This window comes from Ailuropoda melanoleuca, chromosome 1 (assembly GCF_002007445.2).
Source record: "Ailuropoda melanoleuca isolate Jingjing chromosome 1, ASM200744v2, whole genome shotgun sequence".
Lineage (NCBI taxonomy): Eukaryota > Metazoa > Chordata > Mammalia > Carnivora > Ursidae > Ailuropoda > Ailuropoda melanoleuca.
The window spans coordinates 138592674-138619981 of record NC_048218.1 but is presented as its reverse complement, the minus strand read 5'-3'; the positions used below and the strand labels follow the sequence as shown (position 1 = coordinate 138619981).

At 39.6% G+C, this 27308-nt stretch overlaps 1 protein-coding gene across 11 annotated transcripts in view; it reads right to left on the bottom strand.

Annotated features, from left to right (window-relative positions):
* ADAM22 (ADAM metallopeptidase domain 22) overlaps nt 1-27308 on the bottom strand; it is a 215519-nt gene that overhangs the window by 75058 nt on the left and 113153 nt on the right. For all 11 annotated transcript variants that reach the window (XM_034667309.1, XM_034667300.1, XM_034667303.1 and 8 more), the window contains exons 5-7: nt 8849-8931; nt 2954-3017; nt 1013-1082 (exon numbers count right to left, since the gene is read on the bottom strand). In XM_034667309.1, coding sequence (XP_034523200.1) covers nt 1013-1082; nt 2954-3017; nt 8849-8931 — 217 coding nt within the window. The remainder of the gene's footprint in view (nt 1-1012; nt 1083-2953; nt 3018-8848; nt 8932-27308) is intronic.

The following is a 27308-nucleotide window of genomic DNA, read 5'->3' as shown; positions in this document are numbered from 1 at the left end:
TAAGTACCCTGCCCTACTTGTCATGTGAAGACTTGGAAGCAGCTCAAACCAGCATCTATAAATAAATGGGCCTGTGAACAAACACACATGAGAAGCAAAGACTAATTTCACAAAAAAAGGACATAATAATAAAAAGCATTAGGGGCGTCTTGGTGGCACAGTCAGTTAAGTGTCTGACTCTTGGTGTCAGCTCAGGTCAAAATCTCAGGGTTGTGGGATCAAGCCCCGAGTCAGGCTCCAGGCTCTGCTTGAGATTCTCTCTCTCCTTCCCCTTCTGCCCCCCACCCACTAAAATAAATAAATAAACCTTTAAAAAATAATAATAATAAAGAGCATTAATCTCTAATCATTCTGTCTTAAAATGCTGAGGCAAAAAGAGATGAGGAAAACAACTGAGGAAAACAACAAATAGGAAAATGATTACAAGTTCATCCCTACGTTTACAGAATCAGTATCTCACTGAAAGGGAAGTTTTCTATATTTTGTCTATGCAGACCAATTTTTGCTCGAATATTACTTCTCCATTCAGAAATACCTTACTCTGGGGCGCCTGGGTGGCACAGCGGTTAAGCGTCTGCCTTCGGCTCAGGGTGTGATCCCGGCGTTATGGGATCGAGGCCCCACATCAGGCTCCTCTGCTATGAGCCTGCTTCTTCCTCTCCCACTCCCCCTGCTTGTGTTCCCTCTCTCACTGGCTGTCTCTATCTCTGTCGAATAAATAAATAAAATCTTTTAAAAAAAAAAAAAGAAATACCTTACTCTGATTTTCTCTAATTTTAAAAAGTCTTCCTTCAATGTGCTCAACCTCTTTCCAACCTCATCCGCTACAAAGGTGAAGTCAGTTTGCATTTTATTCCCCCTCTTGATGTCCTTGACTTGATGCCACTTTCTCTCTAAAATTGTTATGAGCAGTCATGAGCTAAGGGTATTACACATATAGATTAGCGTTAAAGCATTCAAATGAATTATTAAAGTTGACTTTTTTTCTAAAGTCATAATATGAATATCATACCGGATGGAAGATCATCCAAGGGAAATTCAGAAAGTCTGGACTTGTAAACCGAATGAAAATGGAAATCCTCCTAAAAGAACACAAACAACAGAGATTAAGCAGGTGCAACCAGTTATTTCCAGTCTCAGGAAATAAGAGCTGAAAAAGCTGAAACTCCTACAAGAACCACAGCTTGACTATGCACTCCCCTGGATTTGGAAAGGCAATGGGCCACCGTACAACCCTCTCCTGCTCCTGGAGTAACCCAGCATGGGAGAGATCTCCTATTAGAAACAAAATGCCTCTGCAGAGAAGCCAGAGCATGTAGTAATGGAAAATAAATGAATGAACCTATTCCCCCAAGGAGAAGTAACACATCTGGGAGAATGGGCTAATGCTTTTTATAACTGGTTCCTTTCCATGGGTCCTTGCCCCACTTCTAGAGCCAGATAGTCTTGCCAAGGCAAAGATGGCAGAGCTCACACTCTTCTCATTTCAGGAAGTAAAATGACGGTACAAGCAGATGCCCAAATGGACCTTGCTCCAAAATTCAAATGTCAAACAAGTTATGTGACAAACCAAAAGACAAAAATCCATGTTTCACCTTAGAAAATTAATGAACATTCAAATAATTATTTCTGGTTCCTCAATGAAAAAAAATAGAATGTCATAAACAGTCAAGTTTCATGATATTGCTGTAAAAAAACATCACCTGTCCAGGCAAAGTGATATAAAAGCCAACAACAGGCAACCAGAAAATACAATACAATACAAATAGCTTCCCCTGGGCACCTGGGTGACTCAGTCAGTTAAGCATCTGCCTTTGGCTCAGGTCATGATCCCGGGGTCCTGGGATTGAGACCCACATCAGGCTCCTTGCTCAGTGGGGAGCCTGCTTCTCCCTCTGCCCCCCCCACCCTGGTTCATGCTCATTCACTCTCTTTCTCTCGAAAAAATAAATAAAATCGTTAAAAAAACAAGAACAAAACAAAAAACAAATAGCTTCCCTTTGTGGGTGGCAAAACAGTGTATTTTTAGAAATTACTTGCCTAAGTGTTTGAACAATGTTGAATACAAGGAAGAATATCTATGTGCACAGAGCAAGAATGGAAGTGTATTATGTTTCTCTGCAGTCTACAATATAAACTCAATGCTTTTTAATTTGTGGAAAATGAATGTTGCAACTAAAATGAAGGAGAGAATTAAGAAAACTTAAATCTCTCTACACTTCATCAGCACAAGGCCCTACAGACAACAGGCAACAGAGAAAAATCTGAAATCTAGAAAATGAAAGAGAGGTGGAAAATCACGTATCTATGGAGTTGGTCTATAGACTGAATGTGTGTCCCCCCACAAAACTCATATGTTTAGGCCCTAATTCCCAATAAGACTGTATTTGGACAGGACATACGAGAAGGTGATAGAGGTTAAAATAGGTCGTAAGGGTGGGGTGAGTCTGGTGTCCTTGTAAGAATAAGAGATACCACAGCTCTGTGTCTCTGCTAGGTGGGCACACAGCAGGAGGGAGGCCATCACATCCCAAGGAGAGAAACTTCAACAGACACAGACCCTGCTGGCACCTTGATCTTAGACTTCCAGTCACCAGAACTGTGCAAAAATAAATTTCTGTTGTTTAAGCCCCCCACTGTCTTGTTACGACTGCCTGAGCAAACTAAGACAAATCTTAGCACATTACGGTGTAGAAAGAACAAAAATGGAGGCTTCAGAACTCCTCAGAAAGTATTTCCAATATACAGAGTAAAAAACAGACTTAAAAAAAAAAAAACCACTTCTGATTTTGTCTTAGTATTTAATTTTATATATATGTACATATTTATATTTACTATCCTGACTTTAAAAATATAAAAATAAAATAGAGACAAAAAGAGGAGGAAAAAAGAAGGAGAAAAGCTCCCAATATCAATTTTTACATTTGCCACAGCAAACAGAAGGAGCACTTACTTGGGAGGTGTCATTTTCTTCTGGTTCAATGAGATAGGTGTGGTTCCCATCATAGAACATCCCACTGCCAAGGACAAGAAAATAATTAGGCATGGCTATTGATTCTTGCCTCAGCACAAGATCGTTTTAAAATCAGCAGCTTCCAGAGGACCAATTTACTTCTCAACACTCACTTCCCGGTCCCACTCATCATCACCAGATACACACCTCATACTATACACACACAGACACACACACATTCCCCACACCACACACACACTCCATACAGATTACACACCACACATCACACCACACACACACTCCCCACACCACACACACAATCCCCACACCACACACACACTCCATACAGATTACACACCACATACCACACACCACACCACACATACCTCCCAATACGACACCCCACATACACACTGCACTGTACCACACACACACACACACACACAAGCACACACACACTACTAAAAGGGCAAGGCCCCTCCCTCTGACTCCCCATAAGCAGCAGGGTTCCCTCATCCTGACCCTTCCCCAGGTTCAGGATTATCATTCTCTAATTGTGGCCCATTATCCTCCCTGCAACACATTATTCTAAAACTCTAATATGCAAATAGTCATCCGGAGAGCTTGCAAAAATGTAAAGCTTTCAGGGCCTTCCTCAGATTTCTTGGCAAGGGCCCAGGAAGCTGCATTTTAAACAAATCCCAGGTGGTTCTGATGCAGACTGTCAGGGACTCTACCAAGAACTGCCTTCATACCACACACCTGAAGATGCTCTCATAACAGGAGTTGACACATTTCAACAGCTTACCACTAGCTAGAAACTTTACACTCATTTCATCTTTTCCACAAATGTGTGAAGGAGGTACACTCATACATTTGCCTATACTCATTTCACAGAGAAGGAAACCAAAGCCCAAAGAGATGAAGTAACTTGCCCAAATTACATAACCAGGAAGGACAGAGTCAGGAAGAGAGAGAGCCCAGGCAGATTGGTTCCGGAACTGCCCATCTGCACAGTAATGGACAAAACAGACCAATTCTCTGCCCTCGTGGTGCTGATATGCATTCTAGGTTGGACAGACAAAAAAAGCTGTATCATCAAATAAATATATAGGAGGTGGTGAACAATTCTAGGGAGAAAAATAAAGCAGGTTAAGGGCAAGAATGGTGCCAGAGGACTGGGTGTAGAGACCAAGGAGAGAAGACTGTTGATTTATAGAGAGTCTCAGAGAAAGGCTTTCTAGAGAAGATGACATTTAAACAGAGATCTGAAAGAAGTGAAGGGATGAGCCGTAAGGGTCTCTGTGCAAAGACCATGTCAGACTCAAGCCCTAAGTGTGCTCCAGGAACATCAAGGATGCAGTGTGGCTGGAGGATGGTGGGTGAGGGGAGGGTCACAAAATGAGATCAGAGGAAGAGTGGGGACCACATGAGGCAGGCCCTTCTAAGGGCTATGGCTTTTACTCTGAGAGACATGTGGAGCCGCTGCAGGGGTTTAGGCAAAGGGAAACACAATCACTATTAAATTTTAAAATAATTGCTCCAGTTGCTGTGTTACAATAGTCTTTTGGATGGCAGGGATAGAAATGGACCAGTTATCGCGATAATCCAGGTGAAAAAAGATGGTAGCCACCTAGATCACAGTGGTATTGGTGGAGATGATGAGAACTGGTCGAATTCTGGATACTTTTCAAAAGTAGAACGAACCAAGGGGATTTTTTGGCAGATTTGAAATGGAGTATGCAAGAAAGAGTCATGTCAGTCAAGACTCCAAGGTTTTGACCTGAGCAACTGGTGAGACGGCATTCCCATTTAATAAAATGGGAAAAGCCGCAGGAAGGACAGAATGCGCTGGGCACATGGAAGCAGGATGCAGGGAGGGCATAAATCTGGAGTTGGGCTCTGATCTCTTAGGCTGGAGATGGCTAGTGAAATCAGTTGGTTTCCCTGAGCTCTAATTATAATGGCCTCCAGCTCTGCCTCTATCCAAATTCTTTCATTCCTGCTGTAACATCTTCCACATGTCCTCAACTTTCATACACCCTTAGAACAGCTACTCTCACATCTGTAAAGTTTTCAACCGAAGTACACTTTTTGAATTTGGATGACATTGCATTTGGAATTTAAAGATAAACAGATGCATTTTGTAAGATATTACTGACAATACATGCCCAAGGAATAACAGTTGGGGGCAGGGGAGCCTTTTCAAAACAGTAGACCAAATATGACAGTAGACATTCTCTCTGCCCCTGCTGAGAACTGGCCAGAATCATCCAGAAAACTGTACAGAACCATCACCCTTTGCCAAAGTTCACACGGCTATGATGATTAAGCAGCAAGCAGATTATTTTGTTTAAATAATACAGGGTAGGGGCGCCTGGGTGGCACAGCGGTTGAGCGTCTGCCTTCGGCTCAGGGCGTGATCCTGGCGTTGTGGGGTCGAGCCCCACATCAAGGCTCCTCTGCTGTGAGCCTGCTTCTTCCTCTCCCACTCCCCCTGCTTGTGTTCCCTCTCTCTCTGGCTGTCTCTATCTCTGTCGAATAAATAAATAAAATCTTTAAAAAAAAAATAATAAATTAAATAAATAAATAAATAATACAGGGTATTATTTCCTCTTGCATTAGGTCAGTGTCAAATGTGAAAACCAGTGACTTTTATTGGGTTTAAACATCATCATACACAGTGTAAAGAATGCAAAATCTGACACCATAAACATCTAGAAGATTCTGGCTCCCAATATGACAATATGCCATTAGTAATTCTTTAACTATTAAAAAGTCTACGTTTTATTTGCTTTCTTTGAGGATTGACACCTTTCTGTTACATATAAATTCCAATAAGTGCAGTGAGTCCACACACGGTATGTATTTGATAAAAACCTGCAGCTTGGGGCGCCTGGGTGGCACAGTGGTTAAGCGTCTGCCTTTGGCTCAGGGCGTTATCCTGACGTTGTGGGATCAAGCCCCACATCAGGCTCTTCCGCTATGAGCCTGCTTCTTCCTCTCCCACTCCCCCTGCTTGTTCCCTCTCTCGCTGGCTGTCTCTATCTCTGTCAAATAAATAAATCAAATCTTTAAAAAAAAAAAAAAACCTGCAGCTAGAACCTACTTATTATAAGGCCAATTGAGCTGAAATTTTAAAAGGCTGTACTGAAACAAGATTTTGAAAAGAAACAGCCATTCTTACAAATTGCCACAAGAGGGCAATAAACTTACATTTGATTCCATTCTTTTAGGTTCCCATAGTTACAGGATTTTGTCATAACATCAAACATACCAGGACCAAAATATTGCCCTTAGCCCTTTGAATTTGAAAACCAAAATGTGCATTTGCAGGTTCTTTATGCAAAAGACATAGAAAACTAATGATTTTCCCCCTTTATGTTCTTCAACTGAATTCAGTAAATCAAGAAAAATGAAAAATCTCCATATGTACTTGATAATTTATAAAAGATGAGTCATGGATGAAATAATCTATTTCCTATCTAAATCATTATAATTGAGACAACATAAATTATTTAATATTTAGCAATATCTCCCAAAATATTTGTCAGCAATTTTTGTTCAGAAGGTAAAATCAACATGAGAAGTAATAATAAAAGAAGGAACAAGAGTAAATTTATCCAACACGCTCATAGAAGTCTGAGAACACCCAAATATGCTTATATACAATCCTGACAGTGTTCATAGACACATGGTGCATTTTCTGTTTGTTTCCTTCCATTTAGTTTTAAATGAAAAGATTATCAAGGTAGAGGTAAATTTTACTTTGTTTAAAACTAAAGCTGGCTCTGGGTTCTACTCCTGATCTAGTCACTAAAGTTTCCTTACAGTTTCTTTTTCATCTGCTTCAAATGCCTATGTAGGATGAGTAGCAAGCCCCTGGTCCCAGGGTCTCAGGTCTACCAGAGCCCTTGGAGGGCAGTGATGCCTTCTCACTGCTTCTCACAAATGCAGTGTCCATTTGGAAAACTGGAAAGCAAAGTGGACTACGTGCTGGGCAAGATGCTTATGTGGTAACTTTGAGATTTTAAGAGGAAGAGAGAGGGAAAAATGCCTCTTCTTTTTTATATCACTGGCATACATTTGCTGTCACAAATGTCAATGGGCCCGACGTACTATTCTTAGCTAAGAGCTGTTATCATCTTGAGATCAGATAGAACAGTTCTATTACTGAAGGGCACGTCAACGTTTCCTTCTCCAGATAAGAAAACCAAGGCCCTCAGATATGAGGCATGAATTCCTGTTTGTAAAAATGTCTCTTTAGTCAAAGAATGTATTTAAAATAAGTAAAAGAACGAACAAGGGGCTTTTAGAACCAACAATAAGCGGATGGAGGTCTTCCACGCTCTCAGGCACCTGGCCTTCTTCCTCTGGCTACGTAAGTTCCAGAGTTCCACACTCTCTCCCTTCTGCCTCTGACATACCTACTGCCCGAGCCTCACCGGAGGCACCACTTAGGCAGACTAGCTCGATTCTCCAGGCTCCTGCATCATATCTCCTTCCTACCTTTCTTGAAGACCTCTCTGCCTAGCCCTCTCTCGGAAGACTCTCTCAAAGCCTGTTCTAGGGCCCACTCTACCTTCCTCAGGTGACATGTCTGAAATCCTCAAGCACCACCTCATTCCTCAGTGCCCACTCTCTTCTTGCATTTTTCTGCTACTTTCTCTCTCAAAGAAAACAAATACACCTATCCCATTCCCGAGCTAGCTTAGCTGCCCCCACTGGACTCTGAGCTGCTGGGGACAAGAGTCACGTTCTCACTGCCTTGATTCTCCTGGTGGCTGGCACACAGCAGACACTCAGTAACTGCTAGCTACGTGGAAAAGCCAGATCTCCAACGTGGGAGCTGATAGGATGCATTTTCAAGTTTCCAAACAAAAACTTAACAAAACTAAAGTGCTGGCTTGTTCTGTGCCCCAAAAAGTAAAACAAACAATAAAGAACTGAGATGATTTCACCTAAGTAGAACACAGAGCAATGCCACCGTAGCTTTATAAGGCGTTCACAAAATAAATAAGAGGGGGCCACCTGTGTATCACCATTAGCGACAGAACGGAGGAAGTAGATGTATTCCCATGTTAAACATCAGCAAACATTCTTTGATAACGAAGGTTATGAGAAAGGAAGCAAGGCCCCCGAGGAAGGACGAATTACGTTCCTTGGAGATTTCTGAGAACAGACGGACCCTCCCACAAGCTTGCTGTTGGTTTTAGGTGGGATTCTGGCTGAAACACACGAGCTCTTGAGGTGACTTGCAGTCTGTTGTCTTTGTGCAAGGAGTCAAGAGCTTCCACCTACTGAAATTTCTGTTATTCCGTAAAAACAAAAAAACTAACATCAAGAAGGATTAGGAGCAGAGCTGGTATTAAGGGGCTAAGCATCCAGAAAACCAACATTACCCAAACCATGCTTGCCACAACTTGGATGAAACTAGAAAAAACTTTGAACACAACTGAAGGGTATCATCTCCTAATGCCCAACACCCTGGTCTGTTTCTGCAACTATAATTTCAAAATCTTTTTTTTTTTTAAGATTTTATTTATTATCAGAGAGGGAGAGAGAGAGAGAGGACGTGCAAGCACACAAGCAGGGGGAGTGGCAGGCAGAGGGAGAAACAGGCTTCCTGCCGAGCAAGGAGCCCAATGTGGGACTCGATCCCAGGACCCTGGGATCATGACCTGACCCGAAAGCAGACACTTAACCGACTGAGCCACCCAGATGTCCCTAATTTCAAAATCTGCTCGGTTTATGAAAAGAGAAAAAGATCAGACCCATCACTGATTTAAAATCATCTCTTGACATAAAATAAAAACTGTGAATTACAGTGCATTAAAACTAAAGGAAATAAGGGACTGAAAGAATGGATGGCACAAAAAACTGGGGGATACTTACTGAAGCCCATGGCATGTGGATAATGCAACAAATGAGGCAGGGTTTCCTCGGATGTGGCCCTGGTAGTAGCAGTGTTCTCCTCCCTGCAAACAGAAACAGAGAGCATCAGCCTCCTGCCGTCACTGGGAGAACTGCCGGCATCATTTCACAAGTGCCCGCCCACACCACACCTCCACGTATGAGGCTCTGCAGAATAGCTCCTTATTCCGATTAGTGTTATCAAACCTGCTCTAGCAGAATTATTCATAAACACTCCTAGTGAGCCAACTCCAGATCAAAAGCCGGGGAAATAAAAGTTGACTGAACTTGCCTTTTATGTAGGTGACGAGAGAAAGAACAAAGAAACGGATACTGAAATACCCATGTGGCCCCTGCACCAGGATCAGCTGAATCCTCTATTTTCCCCATGATGAGAAACTCAACCTTGGGCAGCAGCAAGAAGATGCTCTTTCACATAAGTGAAGTAAAAATGTATATAAATCATTGGAGAGTCACTAAATTAAACTGATGGTGGAGGAAAATGCTTATTTTTACAGTGTTTATATCAGAACTTGACAAGTTTATACTATTCTGTTCTCCAAGCATGAATGGCTGGAGTAAGCAGTCTGGGTGGGGTTTGAAATTCCAAAGTTTCTTCTGGCAGCTGGTTACATTAATTCCCATGAGACTCATTTCCTCGGATTAAACGTTTTTGGAAGAGGTAATAGGGTAAATCCTCTGCCAGCTCAGGGTGGTGCCTCCATCTTTAAATACCTGCCGCTCAGAGCGTGGTCTGGACACCAGCAGGTGCTGAGACACTTGGGAGCTGGTCAGAAATGCAATCTTGAGCCCCAACCCACTTACCATAATTGGCATCTTAACAAGGTCCCTGGTGATTCACATGCACATTAAACTTTGAGAAGCATTGTTCTAAATGGTCTTTTCCATTCCCCCACTGATCTCCTGTTTCTTGAGAAGCTAAGAGTGGTAATTCAAATGACACATGGAGATAGGGAAGAGTGAATAGGAAGGACTAAGAGAATGGATAGTTTAAAGGGGCAAACACGACCGGCTTTACAGTCTGCCTTAAGGATTAATCCTACCTAAAATATTCAGTGCTTGACAAAAGGGGAGAGAACAGGAAGACACAGGATGTAACAAGGTGGAAAACATTTTCTTCACTGGAATTCCAAGAAGGCAGCCTGGCATGTGACTGCTGCTCCTCGTGAGATCATCCTACAGGACTGGGTGAACCCAGTTCTCGGGAGGTGGCAGAGAATAGGTAAAAGGGTGCTGATCGTGACATCTCCAAATCCCCAAGGGAGTCACTGAGCATCGTGAACGGAGGACTGCGGGTGGATGTGATGGAGCATAAGAAAGAAGAGGGTGGTACTCCACCTGTAAGCCTGACAGGGGTGTAACCCACTAGGCCACACACTTAAGCACAGAAATAAAGCCAGATGCTGACTTTCTGGAGTAGGGCTGGTTTGGTGAAAATGTTAACAGCATGAATTATCAGGGCCTTCATTTACCAGCCGTGCATCCTGAAGCAAGTTACAGAACCTGCCTGTGTCATCTGTCAAATGGAGGTAACAATTTCACAAGGTTGTTCAGATGATTAAAGAGTGGTAAAATGCATAAAGAGCTTAGAATAATGCTTGGCACTTAGTAAGCACTCAATAAATGTTTGCTACTACTATAATTATTATGTATACAGGCGTCTGGGTGGCTCAGTGGATTAAGCATCCTACTCTTGATTTCGGCTCAGGTCACAATCTCAGGGTTATGAGATCGAGCCCCATGTTGCATGCTGTGCTGCGCATGGAGCTTGCTTAAGATTCTCCCTCTCCCTCTGCCCTTCCCCTCCTCGCTTCCCCCACCTGCTCATGCACTCGCTCGTGCACTCTTTTGCACAATCTCTCTCTTGCTTTCAAAAAAAAAAAATTACTGTGTGTTAATTATTGTTCTATTCAATTTACATACACAATCACCTTAAATCCTCACATCAATCCTATAAAGAAATATTGCTCTCTCTCTTCCACATAGGAAATGACAATCTCCAAGAACCAAGGCTATCCACCTGGGAAGTTGCCAAGTAGGGATGCAAACTTTGTGTGAACGTGTAAATGCAAGGCCTGGGCCATTTCCCCTGTACTACTTATGAGTTGGGCCCAGAACCTATGGGGGTCTAGTGCAGATCTTAACTTTCCCCAGGCTGATTCTTTGGGGTTTTTGTTTTGTTTTGTTTTGTTTTATTGAGAAGAGCTAGGAGTAAATTTAACAGAGTTTAAAATATCCTCTGTTGGGTTGCTGGACTGGGGAATTGTCCATAAGATTAGATTATAAATTAGAGGTCATTATGTTTTAAAAGACCTTCCTGGACACATCTAATTGGACCAGAAATCAACACTCTAGCTTTCTACCAGACAGACATGAGGGGCCAACAGTCAATGAGGTAACCTGGATAGAGCAAGACTTCAACGTAAAAATGTTTCCTCTACTGGGTATCAGATCTCTTTCTGAAGTCTCAGCCTCACAGTGAACAGCAGGTATATAGAGAGTAGAAACAAAAAAGATAATCGCAAGGATTATGGTGTCAGATTAGGGAACAATGGAAGTTGACAAGTCACTTGTGGGGAAAATATGTCAGAGGCAAAGGCATATAAGAAATGTTTTATAGCGGTGCCTGGGTGGCACAGCGGTTAAGCGTCTGCCTTCGGCTCAGGGCATGATCCCGACATTATGGGATCAAGCCCCACATCAGGCTCTTCTGCTATGAGCCTGCTTCTTCCTCTCCCACTCCCCCCTGCTTGTGTTCCCTCTCTCCCTGGCTGTATCTTTGTCGAATAAGTAAATAAAATCTTAAAAAAAAAAAAAAAAGAAATGTTTTATAAATTACTAAAGTTTTCTCTAAAATACCAACTTTGGAAACATGTTCTATTAAATCATAAAAAGAACAAAGAATTCGTGTTTTAAAACAATCTTCGAATATACCAGGACTAAATAGATGATGAGATAATGAAAAACAATCTTTCACTAATTTCTGATTCTGAAAAACAGGAATTGATCCAAAAACAGCATATGAACAAGACCCATCTGCACAAAAGCCTAACACTGCAAATGAAGTGAGGAGCTCAATAAGGTTGACTCATTATCAAATGTTTCCATTACACTTCAAGAGAAGCACAAACAACAGGGGGGTAAAATCTCTTCAGTCGGGCTATTAGAATTCCAATTCTGAGGCTCTCAACTGGTGGTATATGTAATTCTTCTAAATGATTGGAATTAATTTCTGTGTTGTGATTTTTTTTAAGGGATTCACCATATGGCAATAATTATTTAAACCAAGAACTAAAGTAATGAAGTTATTACAATGAACTTATTATTAAAATAAATAAAATTTAATAGATTTTGAGTTTACATAACTTTTTATCTAGTATTTTAAAAATAATAAATACTTATGGAAACATTTCTAAGAATTCAGGATGCACATGGTGAAGAGTAAAAAATACTCCCTTCATACACATTGTCCAGGCTTCAGTAGACTCCTGAAAAGCAAGCATTTTTGACAGATTCTGTGTACCATGTCAGGAATGGTCTATATGGTATATTTAAGGAAATACATAAATACCCAGGTATCTGTTTCAGTGAACAAACGGGTTTACACAGTACACGATGTTCTGCCACTTGATTTTTTTTCTTTAAGGTAATCTTGACATCTTTGTATATCAATATATCATTCTTTCAGTGAGAGCATAATATTCTGTCATGGGGTGAACCATAATTCATTTAAACATTCCCGTACTAACGGACATTGAGATCATCTCCACTTTCTGGGGTCATCATCAACAATAGTGCAAACATCCTTTCACATATTTTTGTGCAATTCTGCTGGTATATATGTAGAACACATTACTAGATATAGATCTGGCAGGTCAAAAAAATATGTGCCTTTTAAATTTAATACCTATTGTAAGGGGAAAATAAAATTGTATTTCTTGGCACTTATATCTGTGTTAAAAGATGAAAAAATTTGAAAATAATAAACTGCATTTTATTAAAAATTGTATAGTGCAAATAAGATCACTACTTAAGTCAACTTTGTTGAGTCTTATCAATTATAAAAGTTCTCCATATCTTCCCACAAATTTCTTGAGGAACCAGATGCTTTCTGAAAGTAGGTATTACACATAATAATCTAAGGAAGATGTAGGGAAAAAGAAAAGCCAGCAGCACGTCCTAAAAGAGTTTGGCTCTTTATCCTACTGCCAGTCACAGCTTCATTCCTTAAAGTCTCTTTTGTTCCAGAAATAAACCTGCTGTCATTGAAACCTTCTTCATACTCCTTGATTTAATAACACAATCATAACAGTACAGATGTTTATTTTTAGCTAATTAGACAGAGCTAAAAAAAAATTACCCACCTCTATAAAAATGAGCTGTATGATAGTTCCTATGTCTATTGGTTTATCTCCCCTGTAGACAAAAGGCTTGCCATTTTTATTCTAGGGAAGTTAAAATAATCATTTATTTGCAAAATTCACAGACAAACCACATTTTTATTAAAGAGCCAGAAAGATCTCCAAAAAAATGGAATTTATTATAAATATGATACACTGAAAGCAAAAAGGAAGCTACATAGACTGGGTTATAAAACTATAAAAATCCAATAAAGGGAACCAATGGGAGCACAGCAGCGAGGCCACAGTCATCTGCCCTCCATTCAGACCCTCAAAGGAAGTTCTACAACTTTATCAGTTCCAAGATGAATCAGGGCCACCTCCTCCAAAGAGCCTGCTCTGATTTCCTCCTCCTCACAAATTATTTCTCATTAACTTCTCTTTCTCTGAATGTTCATATACTCTCAGATCTGTAACTGCATCGCTTGACACCTGCACTCCTGTTTCTGTCCTATGGCCTCCCCTAGTCTATGGTGTCTTTTCATGGAAGCACGTGTGCCTAATCTGTTTATACCTCCAAGTGTGCTGTTAGAAAACTGTGAATCTCAATTTCCTCATCAATAAAATGGGATTAATATCTGCTCACACTGCCAACAAGAGTATGCAAAGAATTCCATGAGGTAACAAAGTCAGGTCCACTGTAAACTACTATATAAATAGGTGAGAGGTGCAATCAGGGAATATTTACTCAATGAGGGATTTTATCATGTCCCTTGAGCTAGGATTCTCTTAATTTATTTGCTAAGACTAACAATTCAGGGCATTGATTAATAATGCAGATTACTATGTTTCTGGCCCTGAAAGTTTGTTTAGGCAGCTCAGAAGTGAGACCGAGAATCTGTATTTTTACAAATACTCCATATTTTTCTTACTCTAGGAATACACCAGGACAGCGGTTCTCAAGCTTGGCTGCATATCAGAATCACCTGGGGGAGCTTTTAAAATCCCAATGCCCAGGCCAACCTCCAAATCAATTAAATCATTATCTCTGGAGATGAGACACGGGCATCCGCATCTTTATAAAAGCTTGAGATGATTCAATGAAACTGCAGTGATTGAGAATGCCTGCACTAGAGAATGGTTGCTCAGTAGCAGGGATTCCCGAAACTGTTCCCCAAACTAAAGCCTCGTCCTGGTGGGCTTTGTAACCAAATGATTCCCAGGCCTTCCCTCAGACCTACTGAGTCAGAATCTCCAAGGAGGTAGGGCTCCAGGGTTTTTAAGAGTTGCAAAAAATTTCCCAGGTGTTTTTGAATATTGTTATTTGGAATTACTAAACCTAAAAACACTCAGTCCAATACCAAATCATCTCCAAGCAGAGGATACCAGAAAGACCGGGATCTTCCAGAGAATAAAACTATCAACCATAACCTAGGCATTCTGTTTGGTGATCTAGGTGATTTATGAGAGAATTCATAATGACTGATTAGATGAATATTTTACAAATGAGAAAACACAGATTAAGAGACAACCTTCCTACCTACTTAAACTTGGATATGCCAGATGCCCAGTCAAGTCTCTTTATACTGGAAGTTATCAAAGAGCAGTTTCCAGCACAAAAACATGAGCTGGTTAGAAATTCAAATTCTCAAGCCTCACCCTGGACTTACCCAATCAGAAGGTCTGGGGATATTGTCCAGCCACCTGTGTTTTAGCCAATCCTCCAGCTGACTTCAATGCACTCTATAAGTTGGAGAGCAACTGCATTACACCGTACTTGTCCCTGCATTCTAGAGCTCCTCACCACTGAGTTCCCTGAAATCCTACACGGCTTCCTCACCAGATTCTTAGCAAAGCAGAAAGGACATAAACAGTCACAGCTCTTCTCCACACCTTTTCTAGTTTGACCCAGGCCAGCCGGCTTTATCAGAAAGAATATGGAAGGTAAAAGGTGAGACAAGAATATAGAATATGTGAGAATTCTACCATGGACAGGGCCATGAAGAGAAGTGCTACCTGTAGGTGCTGGTAGGTGGGACACCTTAGCCTGCATTAAAGGGACCAGCGTGGTCAACTGTCCTGGTTAGCCTCAGACCAAGGGGTTTCACAGGATGCAGGTTATTCAGTGCTACATCCATGAAAGGTGCAGGCAAATCAAGATGATGTGGTCCCCACAAAAAAGACAGGGCCAGTGCGACACTTACAGATCAAATCCTCAACCCGGTCACTCCTATGTTCCTGCTCTGCTCACTGGGTCACAACCGTCTCCTGCTCCATGGGCACCAGTCCCAGGATCAGCCTTCTGCCCTGCCGACTGGGGTTTATGCCAGTCATCCTCCTCTATGGGCGAGATCCCCGGTCACTCTAGCACCGTAGTTCTGAGCCCTGGAATACCAAGCCTTATTCCATATCAGTTATATTAGAATCTATAGGAGTAGGACCTGGCGTTTTTAAAATCTGTCCAGGTGATCCCCATATTCTACCATGGTTGAGAAGCTATGCTCTAGCCAATACCCCTTTGTAAGAACTGAAGCCCTGCCCTTGAACTCTACTGTGTACTAGATTCCTTCCAGACATATGCATTGCCCAGACTTATGTTTGTGGCCACATGGCTAGAGTCCATTGCAACAGGCGCTTGCCTACAATAACCTCTTCCCAATTTCCCCTTGATTGACACTGACATGAGGAACCTGCCCTTTTCTTACCTTTCCCCTTCCTCCCTCCCAATGGTGACAAATGGCGTTTTCAGGCATTACTGAGTCAGGAGAAAACCAAATCTCTCTAGGCCATTTGCATCAAGGAATTTTCCAGAAAAGCAAAATCTTATGTTGCAGAGGATCCACCAACCCACCCTGATTAAAATTCATAACTTGAGATTACAAAGAATCAGACTGGATTCACAGAAGGGACACAGGCTAAACATCTGTTCAGGTACAAAGTATAAGAGTTATCTGATTTTATGAGCTCTCTAAGAAAAGTGGAGAGAAAGATCGTATCACCTCATTTTACAGTAAATTAAAATTAAATAAAGATATCACATGGTGGTTCCCAAATGCCAATAATCCATGGGTCTACACCAATATATGTCAAAATCTTTAACAGTTCATGCCAAAATGAGAAACATAAGTACAGTGTAGTCAGTCTTTCATAAAGCTAAATGTATTTCATTTTTATATAACTGCCCTTTGTTTTTGAGATTAGTTCTTTCTTTCTCTTTCATTATAAAAGTTATCTGTTTTTAAATTTTTAACAGAATGGTTATTTTGGAACAATGACAGACTCACAAAAAAGTTGCAAAGATGGCACACAGAGTTCCAGCATACCCAATCACCCGGTTTTTCCTCTGTTAACATCTTACATTACCTGAGTACATTTGTAAAAACTAAGAAATTGACCTCAGAACATTACTATTTACTAGACTCTGAGCATTTAGATTTTAGCAATGTTTCCATTAATTTCCTGTTTCTATTCCAAGACCCAGTCCGGGGTACCACACGGCATTAGTTGTCATATTCATTCTCTGTATGGTAACAATGGTAAACAGAATTTAGGTATTTTGAAAAGGCTGCTTCTCTATATGGTGAAAATAAAAAGCCTGGCAACTCTGTGTTAATCCCTAAAATTTGTTTTGTTAATATACTGGACTATGAAATATAACTCTAGTCAAGAGTATACATGAATACTTCCTAGATTTTCATTTCACACTACAAATTTTCAAAAGAATTTTTTTAAAAACACTCTAATGTAATCAGCCCAATTTAAGCGCTAAGAAATAAATTCTAAATGATGAGTCAATAACACTGTGCTATAACAGAAATCTAGAACTCCTTGTTTTCTGAGATTGTTCAGGACTAGCCCTTCAAAGATGTTTGTATAGTAGACAGCATTGAAATATGGAGATTATCTCCCTTTAGAACAAAAACCAAAGCATGTTTACTGCCTCTTATAAAAGATTTAGGTTTCCTAAATTCACAGTTTCTCTCTAGTGACACAACACACTGTGTGTGCAGGTGTCCCCTAGCCCTTCCCTCTGTTAACTTCTGGAATCGAGGCTCAAGAGACAAGTATTAGAAAATGTTGATGTTCTGGGGGCGCCTGGGTGGCACAGCGGTTAAGCGTCTGCCTTCAGCTCAGGGCGTGATCCTGGTGTTATGGGATGGAGCCCCACATCAGGCTCCTCCGCTATGAGCCTGCTTCTTCCTCTCCCACTCCCCGCTTGTGTTCCCTCTCTCGCTGGCTGTCTCTATCTCTGTCGAATAAATACATAAAATCTTAAAAAAAAAATGTTGATGTTCTGGCTACTGCTATTGCTATGAGTATTAAAGCCCTTTGTCTCTAACCCAGGAGTCTCCTGTCTTCTGCCGGCAAAGATGAAATTCCAGCAGGCAAACTTGTTAACTTGCAAGTAAGATAAAATCTCAGACCTTCACAGTTCTGGAAACTTGGATGTCCATCTTCCCTTGAAAATCAAGAGTTTTGCTAATGGTGAGCCTCTATTCCTATAGGACAAAACCAGCTGACAATGACTAAGGCGCACATTGTCCATTTCATCACAACTAGCCAATCTCTCATTTATACTACTGGTTGATAACTTTGGATATTTGTGCTTGCCACATTATTCTACAGTATAGTTGTTTAAGCAGCAACCAAATTATCAGCTTCCTCCAAGATCTAGAACTAAAGCATCATTCAAAATCTCTTCACTATTTTAATATTAACTGATAACATCAGCACTAGGATCTTGTAGCATAGTCATTAATCAAAAAACATTTTTTAAAAACTAATAGGCAAACCTAGTTGACAAAAAAAGGGGGGATTTCATTTAAAATGCATGGTTCCTGTTAAAGAGAAAAAGATGTATAAGAATATTATTGCAGCAAAAGTTTCTACAAAAAAGGAACAAAGAGACAGAACCAGAAAGTCACTGGATATAAATAAAGGTGATAAGAAAAGTTAGTCCTAATGGAAGAGGATGAACACCACAGAAAATGAGGGCTATCACTTTCTTATGAGCTCTCAAGTTTAAAAAAAAAATCCCACCAGGGACCTAGTGAGCTTAAAATCTATTTTTATTGTTGTGCAGGAGTCTTTCCTTACACTGATTTCCCCGGGTAATGTCAGCTAAGGAAAACAAAGTATGACAACTATGATAAGTTCCTAGGAGTTCCAACTCACAAGCACCCTAAGTGAACAATTGTTAGTCTTTTGAGATGCAATTCATTTTCAAAATGTATAGACTTACTCCCTTCTCCTTTTGTCAGCCCAGGCACCTCCAGCACTGTACGCTAAATGTTTTTACATTAGTTATAATCAAAATGCCTTCTTTGTTAGTTTCCTAGGATGGCCGTGACAAATTACCAAATTACCTGGGTGGCTTAAAACAACAGAAATTGGTACTCTCACAGTGCTGGAGGCTAGGTGTCTGAAATCAAGGTGTTGGTAGAGCCATACGGCCTCTGACGACTCAAGGGAAGAATCCCTCCTTGCTTCTCCCTAATTTCGAGTGGTTGCCAACAATCCTCTGTGTTTCCTGGCGTGGAGACACCCACCCTCCAATCTCTGCCTTGTCTGCACATTGCTTTCCCTTTGTGTGTCTGGGTCTCTGTATCTAAACTCCCATTGGATTAGGGCTGCCTTTGTAATTTGATTACATCTGAAAAGATCCTATTGGCAAAAAGTCACATTCACAGGCAAGAGGGGACATGAGTTTTGAGGGGACACTATTCAACACAGTACAACTTCTTACGAACTGAATGCTTAGATTTCTAAATCCAGGGATTTTGCTTCTAAGAAGATTGGCTTAGTGGAAGAAACTGGAGGTGCCTAGCTTCATTCATCTAATAAGATTAAGGTGTATCTTAATTACCTCTAGCCAGCCATTCATTCTAGTTTCCCACAGCTTCATTTAAAAATACTTGCCATTATTTTCACACAAATAATACGGTAAATCTGACCTTCAGTTCAGAGCTTCCCAAATTGCTTCGTTTTAATGAGAAAATAGGCAAGAGAAACTATTTTTCAGCTGTCAGGTAATTATGACAGACCCATCAATATAACAATGTCTTATTAGACTACTAAAAAATTTTAGGTTCCCACAAAGTGCTCCTCTGCAACAAATTACTGTAATACAGACAGGGTACTTATCAGGTGCTCGGAGATGCAGTTCTAAATTGGGAGAATGGAAAATCAATGTGGCCCACATACAGTGACTATATAATTACAAACTCATGAAATTATAACTCTTTCCAGGAAATTATTACATCATTATATCTTCTTACAAATAACGGAAGTTTAAATGTATTGCTCTATATGAATTTTTTAGCATACGAGATGTATATTAAACCTTATTCTGTAGTTGATGTCTGAACATTAACAGGGAGAAATATAATTGATTAGAAGAACAGTTACACAAAAAGAAAGCATATTTGGCTTTCCTACAACAAAGAAAGAAAAAGATTATGTTCCAACCGAAAAGATTTTTGGTTATTTTGTTTGTTTTTTAAGAAAACGTAACTATATGGAGGTCTGGGGTAAGGAAAAAAACTTTTCCCCCCCACTTCTAGCATGAATGTATCCTCCTTTAATTTCACTTCCATTCTATCATTTTGCCATCCACTCCTTTTCTGAAGAAGTGAGGATAAACAGGTAACACTTCTAGCTGCCAAAAGAAGACCGCATTGCAACATCTCTTCCCCCTCGTATACCCTAAGCCCCAAACACTGTGGTCAAGAACTCAACACCAATATTCAGTGCTTGCTCCCTGGATGATTCTGAATTAGCCCAGGACTGATTTAAATGTACAACAAAGGGTTGGCTTTCTAAGGAGGAACTTCTGAAGCAAAGTCCTTCAGAGAGAGAAGCTAGTATTTAAGACTACATCAGATAAAAAGTGATACTAAGCCTGGAAAAGTAAAGTGGGTTTGTTTTGTTTTGTTTTGTTTTCCAGCAACTGTTTCTATGTACACAGGTTGGTCATTAGCCACTTTTTATTTACTTATTTCCTTGTAAAATGAAGGAGGAAGTTAAATTAAGTGGTATCTATGATTTGTGATCTATTTGTTGTTGTTTTTGTTTTTTGCAATCTGTTTTTAAAAAAATCAAAGGTCACCAACTTTTTTCTTTTAAATACCAGGCCAACTTCCAAAAAATCAGTATCTTATACGTAGCACTTAGCCTAAAGCAACAAAATTGAAAACCAACAACAAAGATGCTCGTATGTTTGCGAATTTTTAAATATTTAATATAAAAATTTTAAACAAGTTATAAATTGCTTCTAAAATCTAAATAATTTACGAGTCATATAAAAGTCATGTATACAATACAGAAAAAATATATATGGACAAAAACAACAAAAAATCTAGATATGAGAACTTCATGGATGCTGCTAAAAATACTACCAAGAGTAATATTTACATTCCTAGATGCTTACACAAAATACAGTTGATAATGAATAAGGTAAACATTTAACTCAATGAGTTCTGAAAAGAATACACGCAAAGTGCTTTTAAAGTAAAAGGAAGTAAACATTAGTAACAAAGAGGTAAAAACTGATTCTTTGAAGAAAAAAAAGTACTTAAAAAAGTTACAGGATTGACCAAGTAAAAGAGTAAAGGCATAAATAAACAGAAATGAAATAGGAGACACACTGATATAGAATTAGACTTTAAAAACCTTGAGAAGATTTGAAACAAATATAGCAAAGACTAACACGTTAAGTGTACACACGGAAATGTTATAATATTATATGTAATTCTGAATGCTTTAAATGCTTCAAAATTATGGAAATTTCTACTCACAGGTCATTTGCTGGTATTTTATGACTTGACATTTAAAATTAACTTAGATATGGCTCTAATATACCCTAGAGAGGAAACACATGTGAACATAAGCCTCAGTACAGATGATAAACTTAGCATTGGGTGAGCAGATGTGAGGCTCCCTATCTGGTTTTTAGTTTTCCTGTTTATATTTAGTGCATCTTCCTATAGCAGGGGGAACACTATGCCCTCTCAGACCTGTCCAAACTGGACTTCTCCCCACACAGTGTTGGGTGAACAGGACAAACTACCTGATTTCCTGATGATAGGCTTAATTCATCCACTATCTTTTTGTTTAGCAGATATTTATTGTCTTCTAGGCACACATAATGCTGAATGCTACGTATACAATAGAAAGTTCCGTGAGAGCTTACTCTTGGAGTAACTTCTCATGGAATTTCCAGTCTAGAGGCACAGAGGATTGTTTTATTAGGAAGCAGAGCATGAAGGACGGCTTTTGTTGATCCTGCCATGCCTCCTGTGTCCTCAGTAGGGTCAGAAACTAGCAGGAAGAATGGGCAGAAGCCACCAACAGCTTAGCCAGAAATTTTTTACAAACTGCCACTTTACCTTAATAATAATAACAAAACTGATATCAAAACTAATATTTGTGGAGCACTTCCCATACCCAAAGATCTGGGTACATGTTTGTCTTCCTTGTTTAATAGATGAGGACAATGAAACACACAGGAGTAAGTACCGTCCAAGGCCATACAGACATGAATTGACAGTGTCAGGATATGAATTCAGGTCTGTCTAGCCCTGGCAGGATGGTCATTCTGCAAGTTTTCCTGCCTCCAAACGACAGACCTGTCCTGGACTTGAAAACAAAACAAGTGCTTAGTTATATCTGTTAACAGTACTCAAGAAAAATTTTACAAAAATTTTTTTCTTAATCAGAAAAGTAGTTTGAAGCAGCTCAAGGAGACAGCAATTATTCTGCACAAAAATCTAATTGCAATGTGGACTGCCTATTGACCCCACTCAGAATTACCGAAACAACTATTCTGCCTTCCAGAGACAGCTGGAAGTACTCTTCCAGATTTTTGAGAACATCGAGAAAAGAGAGAAATCACTATGTGAAGTCCAAAGGTGGTATTGGCCTGATTCCTGCAGGTCACACCTGATGATTCTTTGAGTTGAGGCTCTGGTCAAATACCATACTCCTGCTTTGATCCCATGCCCTCTTGTACCACTGTCCCCACTTCTTGTTCTATCCATCCTCTCTGGTTTCTTTCTATTTGTCTCATGCACCAAGATCCTGCAGCCGGGCCTCTGCATTCTTGCACATGCTAATTTCACTGCCTGAAAAGCTGTTCCCCTCCCACTTACCTTTCAAACTTCAGAAATTAATATCATTTTCCTACAGAAGTCTTCCCTGACCAAGCAGACTAGGTTAGGTCTCCCATCAAATGCTTTCAGGACAATGTGGACTTAATTCCCTTCACAGCACTTCCATAACTCATTTAAAAAGCTCTTTTGGAAAAAAATAATAAATAGATAGATAAATAAATATTCTTTTAATAAGCTCTTTTGGTTGCTATTTTCATTATGCCTGTCATCCCTACTAAACTACAAGCTTTAGGAGAGTGAGAATTGCATCATACTATTCCTAGCTACCTCCCTGAGCTAATGACAAGCATTCAATACACAGCTATGGAAGGAAGGAGGATTGAGAACACAAGCAGGGTATCTGAGAATTCAGGCTTTTTTCTACTCTGTCATAGATCTCCAATGTCAGTTTTCCTAGTCCTTTAAACCCCCATTGCCTGAATTTTTTAAAGTTTTCTATAGGGATAATCAAGTCTACTTGCATCTACCTCCTTTTCTACCTCTTATATGTAACAAAAATGATGCTACAATAAAACATCCTGGGGGGGGTCATTGTCCTGGACAATGGCTGTAAACACTCAAACCAGTCAATGTTGAGTACTTTATACTCTGGTCTTTATTACCTGTTTTTTTTGTTTTGTTTTTATGGGGGGAGGGGGAGAAAGCGCGCGCGCGCGCGTGCGCGCGCGCGAGAAAGAGAGAGAGAGAGAGAGAGAGAGAGAGAGAAGGGAGGGGCAGAGAGAGAGAGAGAGGGAAGGGAGGGGCAGAGGGAGAGTGAGAGAGAATCTTAAGCAGGCTCCATGCCCAATGCGGAGCCCAGCTCAGGACTCGATCTCATGACCCTGAGATCATGACCTAAGCCACCATCAAGAGTCCGACACCTAATTGATTGAGCCACCCAGGTGCCCCTACCTGTTCTTATTTTTATAGTGGCCATTTATTCACTGGGAAATAAGACTTTTAATAATAAATGAATAAGAAAATAGCACTAATTTAGGACACTATAGGGAATAATCTATGATTTTTTTTTACTTCAAATGAGTTTCAAACTTGTCAAAAACATTTCCACAATTTCTTGTTCAATCATAATTACTCTAATAGTTCACTCTAATTTCAAAAAAAATTTGCAACAGTAGATTTATATGAGACACTGTATAATGAAAAATTAATTCCATAATTAGAATTAAAGTAGGGACAATATTCTATTACAAAATAGTTAATTGGTTCCAAACATAGAATACCATTAGTGCTACTTTTAATTTTGTTTTAATTTATGGCTGAACATGTCTTTTGAAGTTTATGGATAACACCTTGAATATTAACAGACGAAATAATTATTTCAATACTCATTTGGAAAAAAATCTCACACTAGAAAGAAAATAAATAGGACTTTCTACTCAAATTGGTTACAAACAGAGCTTCGAAACAGAACTCATGCTGACACCAGCTGTCACTTTTCATTTTTCCCTGCTCCCTGCACTAAGATACCTGACCTGTATAAACTGGTAATGGGCCAATATATTTTCTTCAGGCTACAGAGTTAAGAGGACTTGGAATCTTAACAATGCCATTAAAGTAGCTGATGCATTATACATGATGATGGACCTAGAGCAACCTTGCTTCAGTCCCAAAGGAAAGCAAAATTTACTTGATCTTCACAGAATTTTCTCCTATAATGCAAAGAGAATCAAATGAAATCTGAGACCTTCCTGAAACCACACTGATTACAAGACGGCAGAGGAGCATATGTCCACATAAGCCTGCCAAGGGGAAAATGCACACACTGTCCAGCTCATGGAGAAGATACTAAATAGATGACTAGCCGTGGCTAAAAAGTCATGTTGGGAGACATACCAAAAAGAACCATTACATGTAAGGAAGAAACAAACACTTTACCAATTGTTACGTTACATTTGTATAGCTCTTATATTCTTCCTGTGTGTGTGTGTGTGTGTACACATGCCCGTACATTAGGGAGGAGGGGAAGGATGGGTACTTTGAAGCACCCTGGCAGAAATATAACCAAGTAACTTCTAGTCTGCTGGCAGGATGATGATGTGTCTTAGCTTAGTTACTTTTGTCCATAAAACCTCACATTTCCTCCAGATGCAAATAAAAATACACATAGGCATAAGATGGGCATAAGAACTGAAGCATGTGTCTGCCATGTGCAAAACAGCTACATATTTCAAACAGTTACAGCTTCGAAGCCATGGAATTCCCTATGCTGAACAATACTCAGTCCAGCCTCTGTGGAGAACAAAGAAGACTAAAAATAAACCCCAAGAGAAAATGGCTGAAAAAACAAGGCTTCCTGAGAAGGCATTTGGTTTTCTTTAGAATAACAGAAATTTTCTATTTAGAATAATCGAAACTCACCTCAACCAAATGATGACATTTTTTCAATGTATGTCTTACTAAAACAAACTGCTAACGGAGAAGTAACTGCAAATGGTAAACTGGGGTGTTCTGACTTAAATATGTGCATTCAGATTCCTCTGGTATTGTGACTGTTTCCATAGAGAAGGTAGACGATAGTGGATAAGAGCAGGAATTCTGAGACCAGGATGCCTGGCTTCAAGTTCTCAGGCAAGTTAGTTAAACTTTCTGTGCCTTAGTTTCCTCCCTGCAAAATGAGGACGGAAATGGTACTATTGGAGAACTAAGTTACTTAGCATATGCGATGAATAACCCAGCACATAGTAAGTACCATCCCAGCATTTGGTGCTTCTCCAACTGCCACAAATACTTCTACTCTTCTATCCCTCAGTCCAGTTACAAGTATTGATCCCATCAGGATATCACTAGGATTCAAAGAGGTATAGAATGTATGAAACAAGAAACCCCTGATGGTAAAATGAGCACTTATGGGCTCATAATAATTAATTGGCAAAAATGCGAAATTTTGAGAATGATATATAATAGAAGCACAGGGAATCTTTTTTTTTTTTTTTTTTTAATTCCGTTAAGGTGAATGCAATTAGCTGGAAAGAACATACCACCAATAGCTGTAAGGAAGCAACATGAGTTCGGGTTTGTAAGAATTGGCTAACTCTTCCAAGCAGCTAATGTTCAACAGTCGCAGCAGTTATTTGTCACTAAGATTTAGCCCCACCGACAGCAACGACAACAGGCTTTATATAGGACAGCAACACATGGTAATTATCGATCAACGAAGGCAGCTGACTAGGATTCCCATACACTCACCATCAAATGTATGGCTTTTCCAGCTACACTTTTGTTCAAATACTTCTGTGCTGATATCATGGCTCTTGCAGTAACAGAGAAAATTAATGAGTCCTCATTCTGATATAATCCACTCTTTAAAAATGGAAGTATTTAAAAATGACCAGCAGCTCAAACCCACTGGACCAAAAGAACAAGGTTTCCTGTGCTGGATCTCTTTGCAATTATAGAATCATCTCTACACCAGGAGATCCTAGAATTGAATCCCACTACCATTCCCCATTACTCACTTCAACAATTTCTTATTAAATTACTGGAAGATTAACCGTGTGTGTGTGTGTATGTATATATATATATATATATATTAGAGTGTCTAGATCTCATTTTTATAGAATCCTTATATCCTGATTTTTTTAAATTATTTATGTCAGCAGTTAGAAGCTAATGAAGTCATTAAATATGATAAAATTTAAAACTAGTTTAGCCACAGTTGGTTACCAAATATTCATGGGTAAGAAAAATACATAGAACAAAAAATTTTTTAAAGTCATTCTGGTTTTACTCCTAGTCACACTGATGTTAATGCATGGCTAAACTAAGAGAATTGAGAAGTAATTTCTAGAAGTCATCTAATTTTTAAATTTGTGTATTTGTGGTGAAACTTGGTTTTTTTTAGTGTAAAAAGTTATCACGTCTGTAGATATGACATCTAAAAATTTCCCCTCTGGTGAAGAGAACCAGTGTGAGGTAACTGCATGCCCATCCCACAACCTGTAACACCTGTATCTGAAACTGTCCTTCATCCTGCACGTGGGGTTCTGCTCCAGAACACAGGTGCAGTGGTGAGAGACCTTACCCTATATCTCCCAGGCAGTCTAGCAAGAAGAACATAAATACACATTCTGACACATGGGTAGTAGCATCTGCCAAACATACTGCCATTGCTTCAGTAAATTGTCATAATTTTAATCAACTCTATTTACACACACTCAGTTTAAAAGTCTCCCTAATAGACCAAATTGAGATCAAAACCCAGTTCAGTTTATGGCAAATGAACTCTATCTCAATAAAGCTGTTTAAAAAAAAAAATCCCAGTTACCATGGCAGCAGGACCCCTGCCCCAAAGGACCAACTAAGGGTCTTTGATTGATAGTCTGCCCCTCAGCCATCCTTAAAATGCACATCACTGAATTACTTTACTAGATAAAGGCTTTCCCCATTTCCACAGAGCCAGGGGAAATGCCTGAACCTTGGATTTGAAATTAAAGGCGATACAACTAAGAGCTTACATGACAACTTCTACAAATAGGCCCATTTAAAAAGAAATCTTCTCTAAAAGCATCTTCCCGGACCATGTGACTTGATTACTGTCTAGGTAACTATGTATTATTCCCTTATTCACGAGGCTCTGAAAAAGCTACTGTAGTGAGAATTCAGGATAGAGAACATGTTCCACAAATGTAAGGGAAAGTTGTTAATAAGCGCATTTTGGAAGAGAAATGCTGTTGGTGAGTTCTCCTAAAAAAAAAAAAAAGGAAAGAAAGAAAGAAAGAAAGAAAGAAAGAAAGAAAGAAAGAAAGAAAGAAAGAAAGAAAGAAAGATTTTAAAAAGCTTTTGTATAGATTACTTGGCCATTGCTTGCATTTCATGTCAAAGACAATCTCAAAATAAAGAGATTACCTAAAAGCTATTTGAAAAAAACAAACAAACAAAACACTAGTCTCCATTTCAGAACACTCATCACCT